Source organism: Aristolochia californica, unplaced genomic scaffold, assembly GCF_029961685.1.
Source record: "Aristolochia californica isolate CCGP_79_NKW_82.1479 unplaced genomic scaffold, dmAriCali1.0.hap1 SCAF_1, whole genome shotgun sequence".
In the NCBI taxonomy this organism is placed as follows: Eukaryota; Viridiplantae; Streptophyta; class Magnoliopsida; order Piperales; family Aristolochiaceae; genus Aristolochia; species Aristolochia californica.
The window spans coordinates 59,425,130-59,446,621 of NW_027181770.1; the positions used below are offsets into that span (position 1 = coordinate 59,425,130).

Here is a 21,492-nt window from a genome sequence, read left to right on the forward strand (position 1 = left end):
ACGGTTTGTAAATTCAAAATAAAATTTAAGAGATGATCCACTTCCAGATTTTTCTTACAGCTCTTTTCCCTTTTTCTTTGAGATATTCAAGAGGGAGAAAATTTGAACCCGTTGTTCTCACACAATCCCTGGTTTTTTAATTTGTTACTTTATCTCATGCTCTTTCGGCTAGCAATAGAGGAACACGTTACTGTATATCCACTACTCAGAGAACAGAACTCGCCAAAGTGCCATCCGATTGCTCTTCTTGGCTAGCATTATTGCTTGCCACATAAAGCATGAAATATTAGGACTGCTTCCGCAGTGTTCGACGTTAAGATTGAGAAAACAAAAACAAAACAAAAAACCTGACAAAAAAGCCAAAATGAATTTACCTCGCCGCAGGGCACACTAGAAATAACTGAAAAGGTCGACCTCCACACAGCTTTACGCCGACTGAAGATTTTTGACAAGCTATTTCTCATCTTTTTCAGTGAAATCAAAGTAAACACAAAGTCTCAGAAGAGCACTCCCAATCCTACACGAAGTAAACAACAGAAGAAGAACTCAAATAAAAGCCAACCAAGGATCAACTGACATCGCATAAATATCTTCTTCAACAATATCCAAGAACAATGATTTTTAACAACAGAGAACCTTCCATCCCAAAAAACAGCAACTGGGATTAAATCCAAAAAAAAAAAAAAAAAAAAGGAGAAAACCAACCTGGGTTTTTATATTCGCGTTTCTCGCTGGTTTTCCTATTTTATCATGTTGATATCTGGGAAATGCAAAGGAAGAAGATGCATCCCCGACGGCTCTAAACTCTCAGAATTCCGAAGGGGCAAAATTACTTCGGTAGGACATGGGACAATAGATGACAAATGAGAACTGGATACTTGTAATCGAGGGACGCACGTGGAATCCAGAAGAAGTCGACGTCCAGTGTTCGACTCTCAGACGGAGACTCGGAACAGTGAAGTACAAATATCGGATTCGATATCCTTGGCTAATCAAGAGACGTGATAGATTCGACGATTTATTTTTCCAAGCCACGTCAGAAGCCTTAAAAAAGCCACATCAGAGAATGCGAATCTCCAGAGTGTCCTTTCATAATAGATGCGTCTGAGTTCCTCACTCGTTGAGTCCAAATTTTAATCTGACTCACCTAAGTAACGAGTCCAATAATACCGATGGCAACCGGTAGCAGCCTCGGTTCGCGCCGGCAGTCCTTTATCTGCAATTTTTCATAAACGGAGGACTAGTTTGTAAATATGTCTTCAGTATTTAAATAATCGGTGGCAGTTCCCAGCTTCAGCTCTCATCCCAAAACCGACATTTTTCCGTTTCCCTTTCGTTTGGAAGTCCCGTTTCAATCACTGCACCAATTGGCGTTGATCATATTCATCGTTTCTCCTTTGGTTCCTCTCCTGCCACATTGTTTCGCAGAGCCTAATTTTCCCTATCGCCGCCCCCTCGGAGCCGAAGAACATGTCATGGGGGCTGGGCTGGAAACGCACCTCCGAAATCTTCCATCTCATTCTGAATTACGGCGACGATGACGAGCATGTCCTCAACTTGGCGGCCGACCGATCCTCAAATTCCTCCAGCGAATTGGGTTTCCGGATCGAGCTCGACTGGTCGGCCGCTGATGATGAGGATCAGGTCGCTCTCCGGCTCCAGTCCCAGCTGATGGTGGCCCTTCCTCCTCCGAAAGATACTGTTATTCTTGAATTGAGTCCGGAGAATGGGGTGGAAGAGGAGGAGGAGCTTGTTTCGGTGGTGATGAAGGTGATGAAGCGGAAGGAGCCTTTGAGGGCGATTACCATGTCCAAGACGATCGGGTCTGGGCAACAGAGCGACGGGGTCGGGGTGTTGACGAGGTTGTTGAAGTCGTGTCTGGCGGGTCCCGGTGTTGGCGAGGGAGTTGTGGGAATTGGGGAACACTGGAAGAGTGTGACAGTGTTGAGCCTATGTGGATGTAGTTTGTCAGTGAGTCCCTTCCTTCCACTTCGATCACGATATTCTGGATTTTAGTGTTTCATTGTTTTCCTTTTTTTTCCTTTTATTTTAATTATCATTATGAGCTACATTCGCAAGCGAAATTTGGGCTAGATATTTAGATTAAGAAAAGCAAGATCATGAATACTTGCAATCGAAGAAAGAATGGAAACTGTGAAAATCAAAGTTCTAGATGATTATGATTGTTACTACTATTAAGTTGTTATTATTATCATTATTATTTACTATTACTATTATAAAGTTGGCATTGTGAGTTGCATGTCTCTGTTATGTTGAAACTATTGTTTCAGAAATGCAGTTGTTGAGATGTAGAAAAGAGCCCAACAAATCTTCTATTTAGCAATCTTCGTCAAAATCAACCATATCAAGATTTTGTCTGGCCAAAAAAAGATCATATTGTTCTCAATACTATGATGTTATTAGGAAAAGCTGTTTATTTCAAGATAATAAATCTTTTTGTACTCAAAATGACATAAGTTGTATTAGCAATTTCATAACCCATTGAGCTATTAACAGGTGTTGCCTGTAGAGTTAACTCAGCTGCCTCTTCTGGAGAGGCTATACCTGGATAACAATAGACTCTCAGTTTTGCCACCAGAGCTTGGTGAGTTGAAGAATTTAAAAGTCCTCCGAGTTGACAACAATATGCTTGTTTCTGTTCCTGGTAAGTTGAAGTATATGTTCACAAAATTTTGTGTTAAAAATAGTAGTTTATAGTCCTAACAAGATTCAAGTGTGGCAAGTACTTCAGTTCTAAGTTGATATCTCACATTTTCTTTTTGTTCATGCTCAAAACGGATAAGCAGTAGAGCTCAGGGAATGTGTTCAGTTGGTGGAGTTATCTCTGGAGCACAACAAGCTGGTCCGGCCCCTTTTGGATTTCAGGTCATTAGATCTTCTATGATTTGGTGGAATGACCTTTTCGTTTTACCTAATGATGTCTGTCTTCATGTTTACTTGGATTTTCCACTTCAGATCTAATGTTTTTCTCCAGTTTAATGGCAGGGCTATGGCTGAGTTACGTGTTTTAAGGCTTTTTGGAAACCCACTTGAATTTATTCCAGAAATTTTACCCTTACAGAATCTCAGACACTTGTCTCTGGCCAATATTAGAATTGAGGCTGATGAGAACTTAAAATCTGTGAATGTTCGAATTGAGGTAATTTATAATAGACTATAATGGTGTTTATTGGTTTGATCAAATTTGAATAACGAATTACAACATTTTTTCTTTTTAATTTCAGATGGAGATTAGCTCTTACTTCGGAGCATCTAGACACAAATTAAGTGCCTTCTTCTCTCTTATTTTTCGGTTTTCCTCATGCCATCACCCTTTGCTTGCATCTGCGTTGGCCAAAATCATGCAAGACGGGGGAAATCGTGCTGTTGTTGGTAAAGATGAGAATGCTGTACGACAACTCATCAGTATGATAAGCAGTGAAAACCGTCATGTGGTATGTAAGTAATTCCTAATTTATTAAAGTTTCTTACAATTGCTATAATGAATGTCTTTAAAAGTAGGATCTTATGAAAGAGAGTTATGGATTTTATTTGTATCAAAGAATCTGGTCCAATCAACATGTTGGCGGAAGAGATTTATGACAGTGAGGTTCATTATTTGCAGGTTGAGCAAGCATGCTTAGCACTTTCATCTCTCGCAGCAGATGCCTCTCTTGTGATGCAGTTGATGAAATGCGACATTATGCAACCCATTCAATCAGTTTTGAGATCTGTTGAACCAGAAGAACTTATATCTGTGCTTCAAGTGGTGGTCAACTTGGCTTTTGCATCTGATCTCGTTGCTCAAAAGATGTTGACAAAAGACGTTCTGAAATCACTGAAAATGTTATGTGCACATAAGAACCCAGAGGTGCTTAAGCATTCTAATTTTTGCACATTGTTTATTATTATTATTATTATTTAGTTTTTGTAATTTTTATATAATAAATTATTGATGACTAATTTTTTTGGTTCTAGGTGCAAAAGTTGGCCCTTTTTGCTGTTGGTAATTTGGCTTTCTGTTTAGAGAACCGCCGGACTTTGGTCACTTCTGAAAGCTTGCGTGAGCTTCTACTTCACCTGACAGTTGCACCTGAACCATGCGTGAAGAAAGCTGCAGCACGTGCCTTAGCCATTCTAGGTCTGTATCTGCTACTTAACTTCATCTCAGGAGTTGCAGATTGAGACTCTATTGTCGGTTATTCTAGATTAAGGGGATAAATACAACATGAAAAAAAAAAAAGATTATACATGAAAGGCATACATGAAGGAGGAGTTCCCCACAACAAGATGTTGTTGGGTAACCTTGCTTCTCTACTACTCTTTTGATCGGAATATTGGCCAAAACATGTGAGGACAATATGAGTTGTAAGATCCAGGAAAGGAAAAGAGGAAACAAAATACAAACACTAAATGGCATATAAAAATCTCCTTCCATTTGAGGCAACCTGGTTGTTGTTCTCAATATTTCTTTTCTGCTACTGTCATATTTTCTGAAACTAAAAATGTAATTGGAGCCTGATAGTTCATGTTTCAATGCTATCTTATCCTCGCAATAAAATAATAAAATACATAAAATAAAATTTCTACTCTTTTAAGCAGATCTGTATCATGCTTTTCTAACCATGACACCCCTTAAAACAATCCTAACTGTACAAAAATACTTTCTTGTGCCAGGAAAGAATGAGAATCTGCGGCGAGCAATAAGAGGAAGGCCAGTTGGAAAGCAAGGGTTGCGTATTCTTTCTATGGATGGAGGTGGTATGAAAGGTTTGGCAACTGTTCAAATTCTAAAACAGATTGAGCAAGGCACTGGAAAGCGGATCCATGAAATGTTTGATCTTATATGTGGAACATCTACGGGTGGTATGCTTGCTGTTGCTATGGGAATCAAGCAAATGACATTGGATCGTTGTGAAGAGATATATAAGAATTTAGGTATGTTTATTCCACACTTATTTCCTATGGATCATCTCTCAATTTTTTATTTTTGGAATGTTGTTTAGGTTTTTGATACTTGGTTTATATTGGCTCCAGATATTTCCATCGTTTCTTGTGCAATAAGGCTCATGATTTCATGTTGTTTCTGATTTGGCTGTTGGATTTATGTATGCCATTCCATGTTGTGGATATCCAGGAAAGATTGTATTTATGGAACCTGTCCCAAAGGATAATGAAGCTGCGACATGGAGAGAGAAACTCGATCAGATTTACAAAAGTTCATCCCAGAGCTTTAGAGTTGTTGTCCACGGATCTAAAGTATGTAAACTTATCTCTCTCTTCACATGTCTTATTGCTGCTGCCAATGTCATTGCATAAAAACTGAATTTTCTGGGCAATAATCAGCTATGTTGTTCAGTAAATTTCTAAGAGTCGAATTGGGAAAATAAAAATAACACATAAAGAATGATAGCCAATGGAATTAGGTTTTTAATATACAAAGATTCATAAAATATCTTTATGCTTTAAAAAAATTAATCTTTATATTATTGAGAAAAGAATGTGTTTGTACATGCATTAATATTGACTGTGGCAGAAAAGCCAGTGAAACTTCTACACAATTACAGTTAATCTTTCGAAAGGTATAGCTAGATCCTAGGAATGAGGAATATAGTCTTGATGCATCTATAAACTTTCAGGCTTTTTCTGAATGAGGGCTTCAATTTTTAAAGATTCCAGAAAAAGACATGAGCTAAGTCTATGTCTAGAAAAGAGTACATTAGGGTTTTCTGGTTGTTATCTGAAGAGAAGGCATGGTTCCTGTATTGAATGACCTAGCAGCCAATAGTGGGGGTAAACTTGAGTAATAAAAAATAATATTTAAAAATATTGAAAAGATCTTTACTTGCATGTTAGACTAGATGAAAGATTATTTAAACTGATGATGTTCATTATTCTCTGATTTGAGATCTCAAAATAAGGCTAGGAACATTATTCCATTTTCCTTCTAAGACTTCCTTGTAACTCTGTTATGGCAGTCTTGTAGGAAGCCCTTGTTTGACTAAGAAGCCTTTTTTAAAAAAAAATAATTAATGATAGACTTTAAAATCTTAGTTGTTCTTTGGAATTTAAACTTAAAGCTCTCATGTGAAAACAAAAGAAAAACCCTAACTTCTAAAGAACAATAACTAGCGGATACATTCAAATGCTGTTAGTACTCTATTCAAATAATTAACAATGACTTTATTAAATATATTATTTTCTATTCTCAATAAATTTTACACATGTTTATTGAATTTTCTCCCATGCTGCTATTGCTTTGGAGATGGGTTTGGTTGGTTTGTCTCTCCATTATCTGCTACATGGGCATCTTCTTTGAGCACATTGGTTTCTGGGATCAGGATGCCTTACCATAATTTGTGCTGCAGCACAGTGCAGAACACTTTGAGAGGTTGCTCAAAGAAATGTGTGCTGATGAAGATGGAGACCTTTTAATAGAATCAGCAGTCAAATGCATACCCAAAGTTTTCGTAGTATCTACTTTGGTCAGCGTGATGCCAGCTCAACCTTTTGTGTTCCGAAACTATCAGGTCCATCCTTTCCCTCTGTGAACATTTATATGTAGAGTAGTTTTTCTGTCTTTCGTTTAAGCATTTATGCAAAAGAAGCTAGATCTTTATCCATTCTGCGATAAAGCTCTTCCCATACTGTCCTGTCATCGATTCATCCCTTGTTACTTACTGTATGCAATTATGTACTTCTATTGTTAGCCATTCAAAGTCAGTTATGTGGGTTACATTTTTTTGGTCTAAACTTGCTCATTACAAATTTATTCTTAAAACGAACTTGTAGTATTGCTGGTGCAGTCTATGCATGATATCTAATACATGTGAACTTTGAAAGCTTCTCTTTATCTTTGTGCTTTGGCCTCTTGATTTTGCAGTATCCTGCTGGCACAGCAGAAACTCCTCTTGGAACTCAAGAAAGTCCAGCAGCAGTTGGTGGGGTTGGGATGGCGATGGGCAGACAGCGTGTTGCACCTATTGGTAGCTGCAAACATTCTGTATGGCAGGCAATAAGAGCATCATCTGCTGCTCCTTATTACCTTGATGACTACTCTGATGGTTTCTCTCTTCTCTCGTTAATGGTCTTGCTGCACAAAGTTGTTTGGCATGTGTAATAGTCTTAAGTTTGTATTTTCTGACATCTTTAATTGTGTCTCTTCAGATGTAAATAGATGGCAGGATGGTGCTATTTTAGCCAATAACCCCACTATTTTTGCCATAAGGGAAGCACAACTTCTATGGCCTGACACACGTATCGACTGTTTAGTTTCCATAGGATGTGGCTCTGTGCCGGCAAAGGTAATTGAGCATTTTCTGTTGTTTAAATGTCCTGAATATTGATATATCTTACTAGGAATATCTCCATATGCATGCACCTGTTTGTAAGAAAACTCAGAGCAATTTAAGCCCCCTTTCCTTTTCTCACCCAACATTTTTTAAATCTCTGCATAAAAAAAAAAAAGGGAGAAGGAAATTATGGGAAATGTATTAAATCCACTATGATGTTCACTGTAAGCAAAATTACAGGAAACATGTTTTGACATAACTCATTCACTTTTTGTTGTTTATAGTTACCCCAGCCTTTTATCTAATAGGAGTTGAAGGGTTTAATTTACTGTACATGTTTATACTTTAGGTTCGAAAAGGAGGGTGGCGTTATATGGATACTGGGCAGGTGTTAATTGAAAGTGCATGTTCAGTAGAGCGAGTGGAGGAAACACTGAGTACATTGCTGCCCATGGTTCCTGAGATAACTTATTTCCGGTTTAATCCAGGTTTTGCTTTACACAGTTGGATAAACCTCTGTTTGGATTTTGATTCTTGAAACTTTAATGCAATAATTTTTCTTACAAGTACTCTTGAATGTTTCACATGTTTAGTTGATGAGCGATGTGGTATGGAGCTTGATGAGACTGATCCTGCTGAATGGCAAAAGCTCGAAGCTGCGACACAGGAATACATTCAAAATAATGCAGAGGCCTTTAAGAGTGTCTGCGAGAAGCTAGTTCCTCCTTACCTTAATGAGGAAAAATGGGCAGACAAGCTAATTACTCAACATTTGACTAGAACAAAGGCTTCAAATTCAGGTATGTTGTCAGTTTGGGAGACTCTTCTCCGCCCCAATGCGCACACCCCCACCCACGCCAACCAAAAAGAAAAAAGAAAAAAAAAGTGCTTGTTCATTATTCATGTTCTTGTTTCCCTAGATATTCATTGGAATTTTTTTCTGTTTCAGTGCTTGATGAGAATAGTCCTTCACTTGGTATGAGGCGCATGGTGCTTTTGGTAGAATCTTCATATAGTCCTGACTCAGGCAAACCAATTCAGCATGCTAGATCTGTTGAGTCATTCTGTGCCCGTAATGGTATCCGGTTGTCTCTGTTGAACAAGATACCTGGTCTCCCGAAGCCAGTAGCATCATTCCAGACTCCTTTCACATCTCCGTTGTTCACAGGGAGCTTCCCTTCAAGCCCAGTTCTCTACAGTCCTGATGTGGGCTCCCAGAGGATCAACAGAATCGATCTAGTGCCGCCTCTCAGCTTGGATGGTTTCCAAACCGGAAAGGTTTCCGTCTCTCCACCAAAATCTCCAACTGAGATGAGACAAGTCTCTATACCTGTTCGCTCATTGCATGAAAAGCTACAGAGTTTGCCACAAGTGGGCATAATTCACTTGGCGCTTCAAAATGATTCAGTTGGTTCAATATTAAGGTGGTAACTTTTGCTTCTTTCCTTCAATCATGCTACATTGTTTTGCTCTTTTGGTCCTTTGAATTCTATATAACACACTTCGACCCTATCTCCCAGCTGGCAGAATGATGTGTTTGTAGTTGCTGAGCCAGCAGATCTTGCAGAGAGATTTCTGCAGAGTGTAAAATTTAGCTTATCTTCAACCTTGAGAGATCACGGCAGAAAAGGTGCAGCTAATTTAGCTAAGATTTCAACTGTCGGAGACTTAGTTGCATACCATCCATACTTTCAAGTGGGGGGTATCGTCCATCGCTACATAGGACGTCAAACACATGTATGTTTATTCTGGTTTATTTATCTAATTATATTCCCTTGGATTTTAATCTGAGACTTAAATACTAGTTATCATTTGCATTTCGTATTTATATTTTATGAAGGTCTTGGAAGATGATCAAGAAATTGGTGCATTCATGTTTCGGAGGATAGTACCTGCTATTCACCTCACACCTGAGGATGTCCGTTGGATGGTATGTTTGCATTTGATAGTACTTTCATTATTTTTAGCTTTTAGTATAAGTAATATTCAAATATAGGAAGAGTTTTTATGTTTGTTTTGAATTATTCTTATGTTATTATTCTTGCTATTATTTACTTTCATATCTGCTATTTCTTTAATAAAATATTCAGTAGTAAAATATGTCTTTTTATGTTCTTCATACCTTTTTTTGGGTTAATTACTTAACAGTCTTTTTCCTTTTTGGGTGTTTCTCTTATACCCATTTTGGGACAAATTTTGACAATTTTTTAAGTATGTAAGAGAGGGGGGACTCACCTTTTCCCCACTCTGCTTCCTGCCCAATGTTGGGGGTGAGGAGAGGAGCAAGGGTGCCTATCTCGGCTCCTCTGATGGATGGAAGAGGATAGGGAAGGTGGGGCCTTCCTCCCCCCTCAGCACAGTGACAGGGGCAGTAGTGTGCTTTTCATGTTTGTCAGGTGGTGGGGGAGGACCCGGCTTTCCTCCATCACTGTTCCTCACCCCACTGTTTCTGTCTCTGTTTAAAGAGTTATTATAGAAAAAGTATAATTGGATGTCTTTGGTTGAAATGCGAAGTAGGGGACTGCAGCTGTCCACTTTGAATGTTTCCTGTCTTTAACGTCCTTCCTGCATCATATGATTTTCAGGTAGGAGCTTGGAGGGAGAGAATCATAATTTGCACTGGGAAGTGTGGACCTACTCCAAATTTGGTAAAAGCATTTCTAGATTCTGGTGCCAAAGCTGTTGTTGCTTCTTCTCTTGAACCACCAGACAGACAGTTGGCATTATTTCATGGGTCTGGTGGTGACTTTAGTGGTATAGAGAATGGGAGATTTGAGATAGGAGAAGAAGAAGCAGAGGATGAAGAACTTGAACCTGAACCTGCGAGCCCGGTGAGCGATTGGGAGGACAGTGATGCAGAGAAAGGTGACCATTCATCAGGTTGGAGAGATGATGAAGAGGAGGAATTGTCTCAATTTGTCTGTCTTCTGTATGATTCGTTATTTCGAGAAGGTGCAAGGGTAGATGTTGCTCTCCAAAATGCTCTTGCATCCCATCCAAAACTAAGATATACTTGCCATCTTCAGCATAATCTGGGGATGTAAAATAAGTTAGTTGCTCATGAAAAAAATGAAAAAACTTAATATCATATTTTGTTAAATAATGAGCAAAAAAAAACAAGAAAAAGAGGGAATAAATTACCAAATTTTGAGGCATAGAAATATATCTGTTGGTTTCTAGTTTGTTTTGGCAATTCATTGTCAGTTTGGAAAAAGTATAACATGAACTCATTGGATATTGGAAATTTTAATCTTATTATGCTTTTAAAAGGACAGCTTTTGAGGAACAGTGTGGCACATAATTACATGCTTCCTTTTGTTTTGGTTTTCTAGAAACAATTCATTGGTGTTTAGATGCAAAAGCATCGTCTGGAAGTAAATCAATAATCAGAGACTAACCTCACTCAACATCTCCTCCTGTCCGAAGAAGACGAAAGAAATCTGAGGTTCTACATTTCTTTCATGGATCCTTCTTCTGTACTTGCTTGTGCTCTTCTCCAAACAATTCCAAGACACTTATCTGCCATGGTTAGTTACATTGCGAAAAAGAAGATGAATTGCTAATACGGAGAGACAGGATGAATTGCTTTGCTCTCATCAGAATAGCAGGTACCCTTAACTACAACTCCAGTCTTTATTTTTCAGTATCTGGGAATTAACGTCCAACTGGAGTTAAATTTTTATTTCCTTAAATACCCCTATTAAAGTTTATATGTCATTAATATATTTCACAAGGGCGTTGACGGAAATGAAATTTCCAAATCAGAATTTCTCGTCCCCACTTCTGCCACGTGGCAGACCACTGTTCTTACATAACCGCGTTTTCCATAAATTACCAGAATCTTGATCGTCGGGTGTTGGACGGATGAGATCTCGCTAGGTATCGACCCCACCGGTTTATTGTCCGCTCGGCCGGCTGTTACAGTAGTGCAACTAAAGCTCCCTCGTTAATGCCTATAAAAAGCCCCTTAAAAGCTTGGGTTACCGCTAATCGGGTAAACCCTGCCCTGAGTGGCTTCCTCCACGCTTTCGCTTATTAAAAGGGGCACATCGCGTAGCCGGAACTTGGAATTGGCCGCCGGTTTTCGGTTTCCATTTGACGGATGAGTCTGCTGTGGACGAGGAGGGATTGTAGTGATTGACTTCCGGGGGAGGAAGAGAGAAGGATGAAGGATCGGAAGAGACGGGAGCGTGAGCTCGTTCTTTCCGGGAGCAGGCTTTTTTGGTGCTTTTTGGTTTTGTTGCTGTTCTGCGCTCTCTGCTCCACCTGCGTCTTCTCCACTTTCCCTTTCTTTGGAGGTCAGTTCCATGAATTTTTATTTTCGTTTTTTAATTCGGAAAATATCGGAAAATTTGTGGTGTCCCTCCCCCCCCTTTTTTTTACGTAGAAATTGCCTAATGCTATTATCGGAGGGAAAATATCTAATGCAAAATTGCACTTTGGTGTTTTATTTTTTCTTTTCTGACGTTTGTTTGTTTGTTTGATGGACTTCGTTCTTCGAATCAACATGAAGCCTTTAAGAGAAAAAAAATCGACGTCAATTTTTCGTGTAAATGCTTTTCTCCAGATTTGGATCCATTTTTTTATTTTTTTTTGTTGCCCTTACTGTTTCTTGAAATTTCGTTCTCTTATTTTTTAGTTCGATTTTGTTTGCCGGAAATTACTATCGTGAATTGTATTTGCGACATTGCAGTTGACACGCGTTTCCATTGAGAAATGCTGGATTTATTTTTTTGTTAGAATTCAGACTACTGTTTTTGATGTCCCGTGTTCCCAGTTGGGTTCCAATCAATTGTTTTCTTGTAAGAATTTAGACAAAAATTTCTCGTGGTCAACGTAATTAACACAATTTTCCATCTGGATGACTGTTTTGTTGACGAAGATACAGTGTTTAATTTTTTTAATATTTTAAATATTTTCTGAAATGTATTTTTTTATTTCCCGACAGTGTCCTTCCGGCCGGTTCTGCTTACCTCCGGCAGAAATCCTAGAATTAACGCCGTCGCCACCGAGTACAACTCCACTCACGAATATTCCACTCGACGTCGCATATTCAGGCAATCTCCCGTCCGGCTCTTCGATGCCGTTGTTTTCCCGGACCAGATTCTCATCTTCGTGAACGTGCCTTCCGACGATTCTCCGGACTTGGATAATCTGCAGTGTCTCTTCTACGGGCCGAATTCTCCCAGCCCCGATCTCACCTTGCCGCTGATTTCGATTGACGGCCAGAGTCCGCTTTTGCAGATCGCGCGATGCCCTCTGCCTCCACGCAAGCTTACGAGAGTATCCCTACGGGAGGACCTGACGCCGTCGGTGCTCTCCAGAACGTGGCAGTCGCTTGCTTACAAGGCGCTCATCGACGCCACTGATAACACCACTGTTATCTTCGTCAAGGGCGTGAACCTCCGGACGGAGAAGCTCGCGGAGCCGTCCCGGTTCGAGTGCGTATACGGGTGGAACTTCACTCACGGCAGGTTCCTCCGGGCGGCGGCGTTGTCCGTCGCGCAGGAGATCGTCCGCTGTTCGACGCCGCGTGCGCTGCTTAATCAGCCGCGCCTCTTGTCCTCCGTCAAGGTGTCGGTGAACGCCAAAGGGAGAGGCATTTTCCCCTCTGTCGCCCGGCCGGACTTCCTACCGGGATACGATGCGTCCGCCAGTGCCGGTTTCAGCCGGAGCAAACCCTACGGCCTCTGCGTCTGCACCATGGTGAGAAACCAGGCGAAGTTCCTGCACGAGTGGATCATGTATCACGCACGTGTGGGCGTGGATCGCTGGTTCATTTACGATAACAACAGCGACGACGGGCTGGAATCCGTGGTCCAGTCCTTGGACGGTCTGGGCCACAACGTTTCTGTTCACGACTGGCCGTGGATAAAAACCCAGGAAGCCGGGTTCGCACACTGCGCGCTTCGGGCCAGAGATACTTGCGAATGGGTCGGGTTCATCGACGTGGACGAGTTTCTTCATCTTCCCTCCAACCAAACGGTCCACGACGTGCTGTCGAACCACTCCGACCCCTGGGTGGGCGAGCTCCGAACTTCTTGCCTGACCTTCGGGCCATCCGGCCTGAAACGTACCCCGCCGGAAGGCGTCACGGTGGGGTACACTTGCAGAATGGCGGCGCCGGAGAGGCACAAGTCGATAGTGCGGCCGGAGGCGCTGAATTCCACCCTGATCAACGTCGTCCACCACTTTCACCTTAAAGAAGGTTACGATTACGTGAACGTGGAGAGAGGAGCGATGGTGATCAATCACTACAAGTATCAAGCGTGGGAAGTGTTCAAGGAGAAGTTTTACCGAAGGGTTGCGACTTACGTTGCTGACTGGCAGGAGAAGGAGAACGAAGGGTCCAAGGACCGGGCGCCTGGTTTGGGTACTCGCGCGGTTGAACCGTCAGATTGGTCGAGCCGGTTCTGTGAAGTTACAGATAACGGGTTGAGGAATTGGGTTTTGCAGGAATTTATGGACCCTCAGACTCGGCTCCTACCATGGCAGCATAAGCTTTTAGAGACATCAGAATAGATTAAACCAGCGGATACTGAGTACAAACCATATGGAAATATCCATCTTTCACATACGGAAGTTTCAGAGAGAAGCCAAAACAATTCTTTTTGTAGATATTTAAAATTGCAATAGAATTGAATAGAAAAAACCATCGAGATTGAGAAGTTGTGTTCTTAGAGAATTATTTCTCAATTCCCAGTTCAACGAGAGGATTGCGATGATGACAATGTCTTGTCCCCTTCACTCTGGACAGAAGACAAGTAATGGAGAAACAGGAAGGCCTGCCTGAGTTGGAACTTTTCTTGGAAGTAGAAACAATTGGAGACTGGCCCCCTCCCTTTTGTTTGAAAAGGAATTATTTTTTCTTCATTAAAAGCAAACAAACCGGTCTCTCTTAGCTGTTGCCAGTTTTTTTTTTCTCTCAAACATTTCTTTAACTAGTTCTCCATCTCTTAAGCATTTCTCAAGGAATCAATGAGGAAGAAGATATACAGCAACAAGGTTTCTAATGAAAACGGCACATGGGTAGATAAAAGCCCTAGATTCCTTCTCTATCATCCACAGCAGCTCTATCATCCACAGCAGCTGCCATAGATTAGTTTCAGACAATTCCAGTTAGCTCATACTCCAGACTCCAGACACCAGAGACACTGTCTGGCTTTAAAGAAAAAACTCTAGAAGAAAGAAGAATAACTTAATCCCTAATGGGTCCCATACCTCCAAATAATACCTTATCTTCAATTTTTCCAGGGGGTGTGATGGATTAAAAGCACCAAACCCACTTAGGGCAACACAAAATGGTGACACAACTAAAGTTGCAGAAATTGCCCATATGTGTACAAACGTTTTTTTTACTTGCCTTGATTCCTTTTAATGGAAATTTTAGCTACGGAAAGGAGAAACAAAAGATGGAGTATTATTCCAGAGACCTTATCATGAACCAGACATTTCTTTTTATAGTTTTGTTGCTCATACAGACAGGAGAAATCCTTATTTTAATAGAAATCTTTTTGTACTTTGTTAAGGTAGAGAACATCATCTTTAATAGTTTTAAGAACTCGAAGTAAAAAAGAACCATGTAGACAGAAAGGGGTTAATTGCCTATAAACTTCTTTATAAAAATGTATTGGTCACCATTAACATTTGTTCTTTTTTGCTTCACATTTCAACAAAGACATTAAAGAGGCCAGAGGCAGTCTACGAGATTACATACTGAAATTGAATACAAACACCAAACACAAAAACCTTTACAAAGCCATAAATCAACTGAAAATCTTTGTTTCATTCATAAATCTGCTCGCTGCATTTCACTAAAATCTCTTCTTATTTCTCTACTCCCCGGATGTACTTCTCGTCGAACTCGGACGTTCCAAAGAGAGCAGTCACCAATCCCACGAAGTCGCTCAAGTCGTCGGGTAATCTGGCCTGAGTCAAAATCTTGACGAGAAAGCCGAAGTCGTAGGAGCTGTGGAAATTGATCCAATGCATGCGTCTGTTACCGACAAGGCCTGAGGAGAACATCAACTGACCGAACAAGAGGGAAGAAATTCCCTCCCTCTTGTTCCGCTCGAAATCGATTCCCTTCTCTTTCAGCATTAAGATGGCGCTGGGGTCATGGAGATTGCTGGAGACGTCGAAGTCGGAGAAGTTGAACTCCCAGACGTAACGGCAGTTGGTGCCCAGATGAGGTAGGTTTCCGTCGGCATCACAGAGGATGAGTCCGAGCTGAATGAGCTTCAAAGCGTCTACATTCAACTTGAGGACCTTGTACCGGGCTAGTGGCTGGTTTCTTTCACGAACAGAGGGTGACTGAAAAACCAACCCAGGGAACTCGGTGTCCATGGTCACGTATTCGAAGCGAGGAAGCAAAGACTTGATCAGCTGAAATTCGAAGACAACATTTTGAGCCCACACCCGCCGGATCAAGATCACTGGCTTCTTGCGGGGGAACGCCATTGCGGGAGATGAGTAAGCAGAGAAGGGAAAGGCTGTGGAGCGAAGATAGTTGAAAAGAAAAACTGGAGTGTCTCTGCGACTGTGCTCTCTTCAAGTAAGAGACGGGACTTAAATAGCGGCGTTTAACTTAGAATCGGATTGAATCTAGGAAGTTCAGTTACTTCGTTTTAGGAAACTTTAGTCTAATTTGAATTCGTGTCTAAGGTGGTTGACGCGTTTTCACTTTTAACAGACTCTGATTCTGATTTGGATTTCTAGGTCGATCGGCGTCCCTTCTTTCTATCCTTGGGGCATGCCCGCTTCTGACTTCATTCTTCGTCATGGCTACCCTTTCCTACCCTTATGAACGCGACATCGGCAACGATCAGATCGGCGACTTGAATTGCATCTTTGATCTCTACAGCCAACTGTCTTCCTCCTCCTTAGACTTTGAAACGATAACGGCGCCAGCTATCTCGAAACCTCGTTCGCTAATTATGCAAATACTGTCGAACGCTGATAATAGACAAGGCGACCATCCTTTAATTGTCCTTCCAATCCATAAAGTTTTTCCGTAGAAGGGATTTTTTGCAGATAGAAGCAATTTCAACAGGAAAGAAAAGAGTGAATCGTACGCCGAAAAGAGATGTCCACAAGGGAGAGGATCTTCTGAAAATTAATGGGGACGGTAACAGACTCCAATGCCACAAAACCTCTTTGTTTCCCTAAACAGATCGACATTGGCAGGGTTAAGAATCCACACGATGAAGTTAAGCATGGAGGCTGGAAGTGGGTGAATTTTTCTGATTTCGGCAGCTATGCGTAAAAACAGTTTTCGTTCAATTTAGTGGAGGGTAAAATAATTCTCAGTATTTCAACTGTTACGCACAGAGTGATTGATATCCAAACAGTAATTAACATCTTCATAGGTGTTGAATGAGAAAATGGCTTGCAAGAGAAGAAAGGAACAGTTTTTTTTATACTCACTAGACTCGGTTCTTAATGCAAATTCAAAAACATTTCCAAACATATGCCCGGAAGAGGAGACCAATCCCCTCCTAAGACGGTTAAAATTACAACCTCACTGCACATCAATATCCAAAACTTTGCTTGAACTCTTGGCCTTGGGAATTATTATGTACAAAACACCATCTTTTACTTGAGCTTTGATTTTTTCCGTCTCCACATTATCAGGCAAAGCAATCCTACTACTGTATCTGCCATAGCTCCTGGCGGACCATTCTTCTTCAGCCTCTTCTCCTTGAGAGTTGTTGGGCTGCTTCTCGGCTTTGACAACAAGCATTTTTTCCTCAACCCAGATCTTCACATCATTCTTGGTCATGCCGGGCATGTCAAACCTCATCTTATATTCGGTCTCTCCCTCTTTAATCTCCCAAGGAGTCCTACCTCTTTTGTAAGTCCCACCAGCTTCATCGTTCAAAGAAGAGTAAGCAAGAGGGTCTTCCAAGATTCTTTCCATAGTTTCGATCATTTGCTGAACCGTTCTTGCAGTGGGAAATCGGTCCCATATACCTAAATCAATTTCAAGCCTTTGTTATAAACATTAAGGTATGCAAAAGCGGTTTCGAAAAAAACATCAAATGGGTAATTGTCTACATACCTACAGGAGCAACCGGGACCGTTCCTTGCTGCGGTTGCCTGCTGGCTCTCTGCAAATGGTCCAAGTTGGGTCTCCTTTCTCCAGCCATTGCCATTGGCTTCACGCCTCTGAAAGGAACAGCAATAGACTGCAACTGTGGTGGGAACCTGACCTTCTTGTTCTCAGTTATCTCCCCACATGAGCGGGACAATTGACGGGGAAGACAGGGAGAAATGGTCAAATTGCAGAAAGATGAAGACATTTCTTTTCAAGATTGACGCAGAGGAAAAACCTGGATATGAAAGTAATCACTGGGTGAGTCTGTAAATCAGCTACGAGCATGATGAAGCCATGTATGGTATTTAAGGGATTGATGGAGCTTTCTCGAATGTGCTAGTTTATGGGTGAGGAATGGTCTGGTTTCTTTTCTAGAATCATCTCTAAAGAGTGGAAACAGAGGAAGGAAGCTTTTCTGTCCTCTTCTCTCTTGGCGCATATCTAGAAGGAAATTTTCTTTAAATATTTATTTAAAATAAAATATTTTTTAAAATACAGACGTCATTAAAATATTTTTAAAAATACCTAATTTTGACCAGTGTCACCACGTCACCGATACAGTAAACATTCAGTGCAGCGATCGACAAGGTAGTATGTGAACCTCGTTCAATTTCCGGCAACTATATCTTTCAGAAGCGGTCCGTATTTTACTCGTCCATTGTCTGCCGGCAACTATACCGATCAAGAAAACCGCAAAATTTTGCGCTCGAAATTAGATTATGTTCTGTCTCTTTGACTGAGGGGGACCTGTTGTTGGTTTCTTCGTTCATGGCGTCTCTTATCTGTAGTGGTTGACGCGTTTCGCCTGGAGCCCAAATTAGAATCCCTTTTCTGTTTTGGATTTCTAAGGCGATCGGCGTCCCTTCTTTGAATTCCATGTCGTCGATTTGGAATGTCAACGGAATCATACCAGTCGCAATCCTTCATCCCGGCCCAAAATGCCCACAGCAGGGAGTCTCTTCTCAGGCCAAGATTCCGATCTGCCGCCGCCATGGTCGCTAGGGACGCAGAAACTCTCCTGCTTGCGACCTTCGTCGTCGAAGAAACTCCCGATCGAGAGTCCTGACACAAGAAGCGACCACGGCTTCGAATTAGCGAAACGCCTCCTTCTAGTTCAAGAGTGTAATTACACGTTCTTCCCTACTTTTGTGTATTCTTATTTCTTCCTTACTACCCTTCGATTTCTTACCTGGGTTAGTGATTGGAAATTGGCCTATTTTCAGGAAGGGCATAGCATGGCGACAGAGTGGTGCTCCTAGGCCCGGAGTTGCGATTAACATCGACGACAATAAAGAAAAAATGGTAACTCCACTTTCTGCAATTTAACCTTGTTTTTTGGCTTTTTCCTCTGATTGTTATGATCTGTATTTTATGATTCAGTGATGGGTTAGTGTATTTTATTTGATGTTATGGGACATTGATTGGATTTGATCCTTTTTGGACACTCTTCTCCTATGTGATTATCAATGTTTTCTTCTTTCGCATGCCAAATTGTCAATATTTTGATTGGGGATCAGTTTCTGTTTTTTTTTTTTTAAAATGTAGATTGCATCTTTCTTTATTTCCTGAGCCAAAACAAAAAATACTGATGCTCCATAGGCTATGAAAAATTAATTTCTGTTGGGCTGATGCCGTTGTACCAGAAAAACAACTTGCAGAGGTAAGTAAGGTAGAAGGGAACAAAAGTGCGGAAGAAAAACGAGGTTCCAACACAGAGGAACCATGTTCATCTGCAACCCCGTCCTTACCTTGTATAGATCGCCTACGAGAAGAGCTTTCTTGTGCAGTAAGTGGTCCTTTTTAAGGATTCCACGTTTCCATTTCATGACCTCTTTGATCTCTTACCGGGTAGAAATCAGTTACTCTGGTCTTTTCCACAGATTTGTTTGGAAATTTGCTTCGAACCCAGTACCACTCCTTGTGGGCACAGGTAAAATCAAATTGTTTAGACTGAGATACGTCAATGACATTTTCTTTTCTTCTGTTCTTTCTTTCTGTTGCATTTTATTTGAGGGGTTATGTTCTCGAGTATTTGGCAGCTTCTGTCAGAAAAGCTGGAAATCAGCTGCTGACAAGTGGGGGAAGAAATGTCCAAAGTGCCGGCAGCTGATAGGGTAAACTGCAATTACTTGATATCTGCTCCCAGTTTGACGAATTCTTCTATTATTTTATTATAATCAAATGATTCTGTTCTAACATTTTAAAGTGGAAATTCATCTGCGGAAACGGGAGGTCCTGCACCGTGAATACGGGAAATCTAGAGATGTTCGGAGGTTGATTCCGGAGTTTTTGTATTCTCTTTTCTGATTAGTTGACTCTGAAGAAGGATTCATAAGACACTTTTGCTAATTAGAAGGACAACCAATTCGTGTAACAATCTTTTCCTTTGGAAAAATCAACCTACAATTAGAGTAACAATCTTTTCTGTTTTTTCAGCAAAGTGCAAAGTAACGAAGAACTGTATCAGAAAGAAAAAGAGGAGACGAGCTGCTCTTGTTCTTCATGAATCCAGAGGGAAACATGCGTCTTACTTGCAAATTTGGATTCTTCTTCGCACTGAAGCTCCTCATCTTCCCCATCAAATCCCTCCAACTGCCGCTTCCTTCTTGACCGTCTGTTCGTAGATTCACCCATATTTGCTCCTCCTTCCTCATTAATTTCTTCGTTGGAGATGGGCTTTTATCTCTCTTCTTCATCACTTGCTTCTGCTTGCGCTCCCTCATAATCGTATTCCTCCTTCAGCCCGAGGCCTTCTTCTCCACCGTAGATAACACCCCAACTGTGAGGGGTGAATGGTCGCTAGATATGGGAAAGCAGATAAACCTCAGCCCCCTCCCTCATGACGGTCACATAATGCCCGGAATAAAAATAAATTCAAAAACGCCTTGAGAAATCCCCTTAAAATCCCATCCATGAAATCTGGCAGCTCCAGGCGGCAAGAACAAGCTCTGTATTATTCACCAAGAAGCCCCCCCCCCCCCCCCCCCCCCCGCGCGCAGAACAAGCTCTGTATTATTCACCAAGAAGCGCCCCCCCCCCCCCCCCCCCGGCGTCTATAGAAATTCTTACTTTTATAATATCTACTATTAAATTAGTAATTTAATATAGAATTTTAAAATTCACGAATATAATAAATAAATAAATAGGATGTTTTTATTAATAAAAATAAGATATATTTAGTGTAGTATAAATTAATAAAATTATTACATAGAAAGTAAAGGTGATGGCGAGGCTGAGCAGTGGCGGCAGGGGAGCGACAGCCTAGCAAAATAGAAACAACACGGCGAGAGGGCGAGAGGAAGGCTTTGAAGCTGACTGAAGCCAAAGCGAAAGAATGAGCACCTCGGCGAGGAATCCCAACGGCCGTAGCATCTGCATCGAGGGAAGTTTCTCTGCCTTTGTTTTCTTTTTGCCTCGATATTTTTGTTTTGTTTCTTTGGGCAAGAGGAGAAGCATCTCCAATGGCTGGCCACCGCCGGCATACGTTGCACAAAGGAAACTCTTGCTCGAGGAAGACGACGAGTCCATTCCCTTCTTATAGCCAACGGTGAAGGGGCCATCGCTGCTCCACACACCGGCGGGAAGGACGGGAGTCTCTAGGGTGCTTGCCCACAAGAAGTGCAATCGGGGGAGGCAGCTCCCACACTTTCTTTTTATTTTTAAAATAAATAACAATGATACCGTCCACGCTGGAGTATTCAACTCTTCCCGTCAGCACACTTATCCTACATATCGCCACGTATTTTGGTAAAATGTCCCTTATTGGGACCGAGTGCTACTTCGGTAAATGTCCCTGGCAGTGGGTGCCTCCTACTCGGGCTGGCGTCTGCGCCTCTTCCGAGGGCTCTGCTACGGTGCTTCCTCTTCCAGTTGCCGACTCTCCTGGGTTCCTGGCTCGTACTGTTGCAGAAGTCGGAGCAAGCCAAAAAGCATCCTATCGGCCCCAATTCCGGCCAGTCTGTTCTGCTATCGAGAGGTGCCGTTGGCGGCCTCCGACCCACCAAGAATCGGTTGCACCTGTTCACTGCTTGTAACCGAGATCGATGACCTCCTCTTTGCTTCCTACTTCAGTTTCCTGGAATGAAATGGCAGGATTGACTGGTG

General features: G+C 41.5%; 3 protein-coding genes across 3 annotated transcripts; 2 read left to right on the forward strand and 1 right to left on the reverse strand.

Moving 5' to 3' along the window:
* The first annotated feature begins 1,321 nt into the window (after window positions 1–1,321).
* On the forward strand, window positions 1,322–10,567 carry LOC137953469 (phospholipase A I-like). The gene is made up of 18 exons (XM_068800887.1): window positions 1,322–1,971; window positions 2,518–2,665; window positions 2,808–2,886; window positions 3,007–3,160; window positions 3,246–3,455; window positions 3,626–3,871; window positions 3,979–4,141; window positions 4,678–4,938; window positions 5,138–5,259; window positions 6,369–6,530; window positions 6,884–7,064; window positions 7,168–7,304; window positions 7,642–7,780; window positions 7,886–8,092; window positions 8,242–8,716; window positions 8,813–9,029; window positions 9,133–9,222; window positions 9,878–10,567. Exons 1-18 carry the CDS (start codon window positions 1,471–1,473, stop codon window positions 10,334–10,336), a joined length of 3,951 nt encoding a protein of 1,316 aa, XP_068656988.1. The 5' UTR covers window positions 1,322–1,470; the 3' UTR covers window positions 10,337–10,567.
* A 731-nt stretch (window positions 10,568–11,298) lies between these two features.
* LOC137949625 (glycosyltransferase family 92 protein RCOM_0530710-like) lies at window positions 11,299–19,958 on the forward strand. The gene is made up of 12 exons (XM_068795735.1): window positions 11,299–11,590; window positions 12,241–13,812; window positions 16,011–16,161; window positions 16,926–17,145; window positions 17,244–17,300; window positions 17,518–17,646; window positions 18,260–18,449; window positions 18,769–18,774; window positions 19,032–19,174; window positions 19,269–19,318; window positions 19,428–19,502; window positions 19,825–19,958. The coding sequence occupies exons 1-12, from the start codon at window positions 11,458–11,460 to the stop codon at window positions 19,892–19,894; spliced, it is 2,796 nt and encodes a 931-aa protein (XP_068651836.1). The 5' UTR covers window positions 11,299–11,457; the 3' UTR covers window positions 19,895–19,958.
* On the reverse strand, window positions 16,681–17,651 carry LOC137953491 (small heat shock protein, chloroplastic-like). Its single transcript, XM_068800918.1, has 2 exons — window positions 17,353–17,651; window positions 16,681–17,264 (listed from the first exon to the last, which is right to left on the reverse strand). The coding sequence occupies exons 1-2, from the start codon at window positions 17,591–17,593 to the stop codon at window positions 16,813–16,815; spliced, it is 693 nt and encodes a 230-aa protein (XP_068657019.1). The 5' UTR covers window positions 17,594–17,651; the 3' UTR covers window positions 16,681–16,812.
* Window positions 19,959–21,492: the final 1,534 nt, after the last annotated feature.